At 59.5% G+C, this 8519-nt stretch overlaps 1 protein-coding gene across 3 annotated transcripts in view; it reads right to left on the reverse strand.

Annotated features, from left to right (window-relative positions):
* Nucleotides 1-3319: 3319 nt before the first annotated feature.
* SPPL2B (signal peptide peptidase like 2B) overlaps nt 3320-8519 on the reverse strand; it is a 21882-nt gene continuing 16682 nt past the window's right edge. For 2 of the 3 annotated variants that reach the window (XM_017507469.1, XM_017507471.2), the window contains exons 14-15: nt 5932-6092; nt 3320-5162 (exon numbers count right to left, since the gene is read on the reverse strand). In XM_017507469.1, the coding sequence (XP_017362958.1) occupies nt 4899-5162; nt 5932-6092 (425 nt within the window). In that variant the 3' untranslated portion in view covers nt 3320-4898. Of the gene's footprint in view, nt 5163-5870; nt 6093-8519 lie in introns of all 3 variants that reach the window. The other variant, XM_017507470.1, reaches the window with a different exon arrangement.

Here is an 8519-nt window from a genome sequence, read left to right on the forward strand (position 1 = left end):
TCAAGAGACTTTGGGGACATTTTTTTGGGACTGCCTTTAGAGACCAGCCCATTTTACTACCACTGGCAGCAACATCTTTATGCCTTAAGTGGTGACTCGCTTTTGAGAAGTGCTGCAAGCCCTGGGGAGCCAAGCCTGGTGCTGGAGGGAGAGCAGTCCCAGGGGATCCAGCACCTGGGCACATTTCCCCCAGCTGCCTGCAGAATGGTCCAGTTTGTTGAGTATGTGCTGTGTGCCTGGCACTCAGTGGGACTCAACTAGGTTCTTGTGATGACCTCATCATAGTTGTCACCTCCTTTTAGGCAGAGGAGGTGGCTACAGCTCTGAGAGCCAGAATCACCCAGCTCCTGGGATGCAAGCTGGGGCTCCACACCCAGGACCTCCCATTGCTGCATTCTCCTGCCCACTCTTCCGTCGGGCTGCAGGCTGTGGGTGCTTCCCAAGAGGCAGTTCTAACCTGCTCTGAGCCATGTGGAGAAGAGCCTGTGACCCCGTGGGCACCCCCCTCCTCTATTCCTCAGGGCCACTGGTGGGCTCTTTCCAGAACTCCACCCTCTCACCTTCTGATGACTTCCCTCCCAACTGGCCCCAAACACTGAGTCCCAATTCCTCATCCAGCTAGCAGCTCTCTCTCTGGGCCAGAGGGGGTGCTTAGTAGAGGACCTGACACACAGCAGTGAAGACTGGTGGGTGGATGAGTGTATGTGGATGGGTGGGTGGATGGACGGACAGATGGACTGATAGATGGATGGTTGGATGGGTGGATGGATGGTTGGATGGATGGATGGTTGGATGGACGGATAGATGGACTGATAGATGGACGGATGGATGGATGGATGGTTGGATGGACGGACAGATGGACTGATAGATGGATGGTTGGATGGATAGATGAATAAATGGATAGATGGATGGATGGGTGTGTGTATGGATGGCTGGGTGAGTGGGTGGATGAATGGATGACTGGATGAGATCAGTGGATGGATGGGTAAATGGATGAATGGGTGGATGGAAAGCTGGATAAATGGGTGGATGGATGAGTGGATGAAAAGATGAATAAATGGGTGGGTGGGTGTGTGGGCAGATGGTTGGATAAATGAGTGGATGGATGGATGGATGGATGGCTGGTTGGATAAATGGATAGGTGGGTGGATGAAAAATGTGGAAGCTATGGTCAGCTTAGTGAAAGAAAATCACTATTACCATATTGTTCCACTTTGTAGCAAACTGCAAGACAGAGGTGTGCTCCCCACGAAAAGAAACAAAATCTTCTCCCCAGTGCCAGCCAGCAGCCTGCTGTCACTTCCCCAGCTCCACCTCTCCCTGACATCCCCGGGCCGAGTGACCTGGGCAGTCAAGGCACGCACACACCCCCGGGCTCTGGCACCTGCTGGGTCCACCACGAGCCCATCTTCCTGAACCAAGTATATCACTAACACAAAAGTAATGACTGCTTCTAGGCGTCCTACCAGATGGTTGATGTGGTGGCATCCTGGCCGCTGTGCCTTGCATTACTAACCCACTTTCCAAAAGACAGGAGCTGGAGGCAGAGTGACTTGCCCACGACCGCAGGCGGTCACAGGTGGATGTGGTGTGAGCCCAGGGCTCCGTGCGCTGAGTCCTGACTGTAACCTTCAGCCCCGGGGCTCGAGTCCACTGTAGCTAATCACACAGCAAGTTTTTCCTTTCCTGGACAGGACAAATCACCACTAGCGGCACCCAGGGGAGGAGTGCTCAGAGCCATCGCTGAGGGGCCTCTGAGCAGCGACTCGCCCCTGCAAAGGCCATCGTGGTGGCTCACACCTGTAATCCCAGCATTTGGGGAGGCCGAGGTGGGCGAATCACGAAGTCAGGAGATCAAGACCATCCCGGCCAACACGGTGAAACCCCATCTCTACGAAAAATCCAAAAATTAGCCGCGTGTAGTGGTGCCCACCTGTTGTCCCAGTTACTCAGGAGGCTGAGGCAGGAGAATCACAGGAACCCAGGAGGTGGAGGTTGCAGTGAGCCGAGATGGCACCACTGCACTCCAGCCTGGGCGAGAGTAAGACTCTGCCTCAGAAAACAAAACAACAAAAAAAATGAAACACAACTGTGACTTCAAGTATTCTGGGACCCGCTTTCTTTCCGTGATGATGCCGTCCCTTCCCCAGTGGGTCTGAATCCAGCTTTGCCGTGTGTGGGGAGGCCGGAGCACCAATCTCCCGCTGTATCCTCACCCCGTTTCACACTAAGGCCAAGGGCATCACGCAGTCAGGCGGTCGGGGTTTGGCTCAGGGCCTGCAGGAAGCCATGTCTCTGGTCCCTTAGAGCCACACGGCCTCAGAGGCTTGCTGGATTTGGTCTTCTTTTGTCTGAGACAGGGTCTCGCTCTGTCGCCCAGGCTGGAGTGCAGTGGTGCGATCACAGCTCACCGCAGCCTTGACCTCCTGGGCTCAAGCGATTCTCCCACCCCAGCCTCCTGAACAGCTGGGACTGCAGCGTGTACCACCACGCCCAGCTAATTTTTGTAGAGATGGGGTCTTGTTATGTTGCCCAGGCTGGTCTTGAACTCCCAGACCCAAGCAGTCCTCCCGCCTCAGCCTCCCAAAGTGCTGGGGTTACAGGCGTGAGCCACTGTGCCCGGCCTGGGACTCACCTTCTCTAATGTGACAGGGAACTTTGTGAGACTGGAACGACACACACAGTCCCTGACACCTGGCAGATGCTCAGGATGCACTGGCCCCTTGGCCCGCACACAAACTTGCGTCCATCACCCAGCTCCCCACAGGCCCGGGGCCGGCCAGCAGCAGATGGAAACGAAACCTCGTCCCAAAGCAGCTGAGACAGGTCTTCGCATTTGTAAAGAGAGAGGAGTAACAAACTCTTCTGGGATGTGAGAATGCTCTACAATTCCAATGTCAGGTTTGGCAAAATGAGTTATTTGGGGGCCGGGTGTGGTGGCTCATGACTGTAACTGCAGTGCTTTGGGAGGCCGAGGTGGGAGGACCGCCTGAGCTCAGTAGTTCGAGACCAGCCTCGGCAACATTCCAAGACCCCATCTCAAGTTTTCTGAAAGGTCTTTTGGCCCATGTTACACGTGGTTTGTGATGCTTTCCAGCCAACAGCGGCTGAGCGAAAAGCGTGACAGGGACCACGGCCCGCAGAGCCCATGGGAGTGACACTGGGCACCTCACGGCGCTGGCTGGCCCTGCGGGGGCAGCTCCCATCCATCCTCTGCAGGACAGCCCGGCACCCTGCCTGTTCTCAGTTCCATTCACCAGGACTGGCACGGAGCAGATGCTACAGGCTGTGCACCGCAGAAGCAGAGGCCGGGCCATGCGTATCAAAAGCCAAGTTTAATGATCAGACTGAACGGCAGCAAGGCCAAACAGACAAACAGAGACGAAGACAGGACTGCCACCTCTGACCCCTCCACACTGGTCAAAGGTCCAACACCAGAAAAGAGAAGTCTCCACCCCATCCCCATGTACAAAATGGCTTCAGGGAAGGCGCCACTAACCCCCGGGACGCGGCTCAAAGGTGCCTGCGAGTCTCCTGCTGGTATTTTTTGGAAGGGACCTGCCACCTCTGACTGAAACAGACCCATCAGACAGCGCTGCACTCAGCAGTCCCGTGTGCAGCTGGGGGCGCTTGACTTGACATCAACAGAGACAGATTTGCGGACTCAAGTCTGCAGGCTGCGTGGACGGGGCAGGGGGCAGGCGGGGCTGGGGTCCTGGCGCGGTGGGCAGCCCTGTACCGTGCCATGCGGCTCCGTTGCTTTGGAAGTGACCACGTGCAGCGATGGGAGGAGGCCGGGGCCACACCTCGGTCAGTTCCAGCGCGGACATCTCTGCCACGGGGTCGGGAGAACCCGCAGGGTTGGTGAGCAGACCACGCCAGTGGCAGGATGTCCTCGTAGGTTCCAGAAGCTCCTAGCCGCGGGGTCCAGAGGGTTAAGAACTCACGCACCAATGCCCTCGCCACAGGGAGAGCTGAGGCCCAAGCCCTCTCGGCGGAAGCCACACGGGGCCCACACAGGAAGTGAGGTTGGGTGCAGGAGCTGCTGCGGCCTCCCACGCCCAGTCCCTCGATCCCTCAGCTCCAGGGACCCCCAAGGGCCTGACCCGGCCTGACTGGCGCCCACCCTCCTTGTCAGAAGGGCGGTCTGAGAGACTGCCGCCCCACCAGGCAACACTGGCAGGACGTGTAGAAGTCGGACCCTTTACTGAGACGGGGAGGAGTGTGCAGCGCGGCCAGGCACCTCGGGACTGACTGAGGGTGGCGGGGCCGTGGCCAGGAGAGCAGCTTGTCCACTCACGTGAGGCCAGCCTCATTCACGGCTGAAATCCTGCCCCACGGGCCTGCCTCCGCCCAGTGTCAGGGTCCAGGCACCGCCCGGCCACCACCTGGTGTCCTAGGCTAGCTAGGAGGCGGCATCCAAACCTCCCAGGGTCTGCAGCCTGCTCAGGAGGGAAAAGCGACGCCTTCCAGAGGCAGAAAGCCGCTCTTCAGCCCGGAGAACTGGACACCGTGAGGAAGGAGGTCACCAGAAGGGCGAGGCAGCCGGTAAGCACCAGTGCGGCCCGGGCAGCCTGCTCCCTCATGCAGACGGCGCCTGAGGGTCTGCAGACAGGACGGGCCGCGGCGAGGAGGACGGACCCACAGAAGGCTTGTGGTAGCCGGGTGAGCTTGGAGCAGCAGGTGTGCAGCCGGGGCAGCGGGGCGGGGCTGGGCGCGGAGCGCGGGGCTCGGTGAGGATCAGCACCATGTCAGGGCGGGCAGGGCCGGCGCAGGCTCCGTCCTGGGAGCAGGCGTCTGTCTGTCCGTCTGTCTGTCCGTCTGTCTGTCTCCGGCAGGCGCCAGGCATCCCCACCATCTTGGTGTGACAGCACGGCTGCGAGCATCTCACCCCTCCCCTAGGCCACAGTGCCGGGCTGGGCCACGGGGTGCAGCTGGGCCTGGTCCGGGCCCTCGTGTTCGGCCAAGCTCCCAGGCTCCCCTGTGGGGGCTCTAGGCCCCATCTCCTCGGGCGTGCATGGTTCTGGGGACTGCTCAGCAGGCCGGGGGGACGTAGCTGGTTCTTCACTGGGCGGCTGCGGGGAGAGTGGCGTGGCAGGGTCTTTAGGCGGCTGCAGGCCGTCGGCAGGCGCTGGGGCCCACGGAGATGGAGGTAGGGCTTTCTGCAGGAGACGGAGGCAGAGGTGAGGCAGCGACAGGAACCCGGAGGAGCCCTGGGCGGGGGCCACCACACCCAGCACCCACAGGCCACAGCGGCAGGGTTAAGGTGAGGTGCTGACCCCAGGGGCTCTAGACTCACGCTTGGGACAAGCAGTAGTGTCCCAAGGAGGGCGCCGTCTCCATGGACCACGGGTGCCCAGGACCCCGCCGGTACAGGGCCCACAGAGGGGCCATCCAAGGCCAGCAGAGGCCGGGAGCTACACATAGCCCCTTCCAAAGAACACCCTGGACTCCCATGTCTCTCCCCTCTGGGGCCTGGTCCCTGCCTTCTGAACCTTCTGAAATGCCCATCAGAATGGGGGTGCTGGCCTCAGGAGACCTCTCCCTCAGGCCTGGTCTCAGGCCATGGTCCCAGCGTGGGACCCATGAGCCCAGCTCAACCCAACACGTCACACCAGTGCAGAGGGACGGGTGTGGCTTAACTTCCACAAAACAGGCTGCAGGACCGCCACGCAGTACCATGGTTTCTCCCCCAGAAGGAGGTCGGCCACGGGAGGAGCCACACTGATGCCCTCCAGCCTGAGGAGCATCCCCAGGGGTCATGGCCCCCGAGAGGCGCTGCCTGGAGGGGCGTGGTCAGCTCCGGAGTGCCATGTGCCTGAGTCCCAGGAACCCAGGAAGTCACCCCTTTGCTGGAGATCTCACTCAACTTTAACTCTAGTTAGGGCTCACTAGGCGACTATTTCTCAGTCAGAGCAAACTGGTATTCACCGCAAAGCCGCTGCCCGTCCAGAACACGCCCAGCTCCCGGCGCCAGAGCGCCACGGCACAGCTCGTCACCAGCGTGCAGGGCACCAGGTAGAGGAGGGCGGGCTGGCCACGCTGCATCAGGGCCAGCGCCACGAACGTCACAAGGAGGCCGACACCATAGGCTGCAGAGACAGAGAGGGCGTCACCTCAGCTGGGCTCTGGGGGACCACCACCCATGTCCCTGGAAGGCTGGCGCAGGCTGGGGGGCGGTGGAGGGCAGGGGGTGTGGAAGGATGGGAGAGGGAGAGCGGGGTTCAGCTAACAGGGCCACGGGCTCCCCAGAGTATGCAGATCGTTCTGGCACCTCCCGGGCTGCACGCCCATCCTGCCCCCGCCAGGGCCAGTGAGAGACGTCAGGGTCCCCAGAGACATGGAAGGAAGGGCCGGGGTGAGAAAGAGGACAGGGAGGGCAGGCTCCAGGCAGCGCAGGACGGCGGAAACGGAGGCAGCGCGGAGGGGGCTGCGAGACATGAACGGAATGCAGTTTCTATGAACCTCTCACGAGAAAGTCAGCAGAAGACACGTGCCTGACCAGAGAGCCCACCCTGGGACACCGAGCCATGGGCGTGCACATTGCGTTCTGAGGAGACGCCCAGCGAAACGCTGGGGCTGGGGTCGGGGGCAGGTGCCCGCCCGTCCTTTAAAGTCGCTCAGGACAGAACCGCCGTGACTCTTTACATGCAAGTACACAAATGCGCACACGGCCGCCTCAGCAGCCGCAGGAGAGGCCTGCCAGGACCCCCGTGCTCACTTCCCTGGCGAACCACGCACACCCCGCCAACCGTAAATCACACTCGGTTCCTACAAATACAAACACGACATCAGCCCAGGCACTCGCTGTCCCGCGGCACGGCTCAGGGAATGCCGATAAGAGAATCGACGTGCGGCACAGAGGCGACGTCTGTCCTCAAGTCTTTTCAATCCACAGATGCGGACCGCATGGGTGGGGAGGGCCAGCTGCACACGTGGGTATGAGCGTGAGTGTGGAGGGACAGAGTCGAGTGGGTGTGACAAAATCATCAGTCCCTCTGAGAAAGGACTTCTCTGTACTGACCCTGCAACTGAAATTTGAAATTATTTCAAAGTAAAGCTGTGAGAACACTGTCGCCCAGGCTGGAGTGCAGTGGCGTGATCTCGGCTCACTGCAGCCTCCGCCTCCCGGGTTCAAGCGATTCTCCCGTCTCTGCCTCCGAGTAGCTGGGACTACAGTCATCCGCCACCACGCCTGGCTAGTTTTCGTATTTTCACTAAAGACAGGATTTCACCATATTGGCCAGGCTGGTCTTGAACACCTGAACTCATGATCTGCCTGCCTCGGCCTCCCAAAGTGCTGGGATTACAGGCGTGAGCCACTGCGCCCAGCCGAGAAAATTACTGTTTTACTAGAACACTACAGAAAAACAGCCACTGTCCAGCAAGCTCGCCACAGCTCCTGGCACTTTCCCAGCACTTATCTCCGTATTTCCGACACCATGGCACAGGGGGCATCCCTATTCGTCCACTTCAGACCATCCCCACGTCCATCGACCATCGTCAACAGAAGCAGAGACAAACGGAGGGCCGGCACCCCTAAAACGCCTCGACAGCTTCAATCTCAGGACTTACGGGGACAACTCTACAACTTATGGTTCAGGAGAGAAATCTCTGCAGCTGTTTTTTCTTTCATTTTATTAGTTTTTCGAGACCTGGTCTCACTCCTTTGCCCAGGCTGGAGTGCAGCGGCACAATCACGGCTCACCACAGCCTTGAACTCCCAGACTCAAGCGACCCTCCCACCTCAGCCTCCCGAGTAGCTGGCACTACAGGCACACGTCACTATGCCCGGCTAATTTTTGTATTCTTCGGTAGAGACAGGGTCTCACTATGTTGCCCAGGCTGGTCTTGAACTCCTGGGCTCAAGCAATCCACCCACCTTGGCCTCCCAGAGTGCTGGGATCACAGACGTGAGACCCCGCGGCTGGCCTCAGCCGTGATTTTAAAGGGTTAGCATGAAGACGGTAAAACAGGGCGAGGGGCAGGCCAGGGGCACCTGCAGCTGCAGGAAGCAGGGATGAGGGGGATACCGCCAACCAGAGGGCACCACAGGCCGCCTGAGCCCTCCTACCCCGGGAGCGGGCGTTTGGGACCACGCGGACGGCAGGTTGGGGCGTGGCTCGGCAGAGCAGCCTGCCGGTGGACCTAAAGCACCAGCGCCAGACAACTTTCCTGGGGGCCGGCTGCGGTGGGGGGCGTTTTTTAAAACAATCTGGGTCATCAGAAAACGGCACTTTTGTGTAAATACTTTGATAACAAGAACAGAAGACAAGGTAAAGAAGAAAAAGACAAAAAGAGGAAAACAGGGAAAAAAAGGAAAAGAAAAGAACTGAACAATGGAAGCCAAGGAGAATGAGAAGGCAGGGGTGCTGCACAGGCCCGGCTCCCGGAGCAGCCAGGGTCGGGTTAGGGTGTTACGGGGTCATGCTGTTGGAGCTGGGGTTAGGGTGTTACGGGGTCATGCTGTTGGAGCTGGGGTTAGGGTGTTACGGGGTCATGCTGTTGGAGCTGGGGTT

Source organism: Cebus imitator, unplaced genomic scaffold, assembly GCF_001604975.1.
Source record: "Cebus imitator isolate Cc_AM_T3 unplaced genomic scaffold, Cebus_imitator-1.0 Scaffold375, whole genome shotgun sequence".
Classification (NCBI taxonomy): domain Eukaryota; kingdom Metazoa; phylum Chordata; class Mammalia; order Primates; family Cebidae; genus Cebus; species Cebus imitator.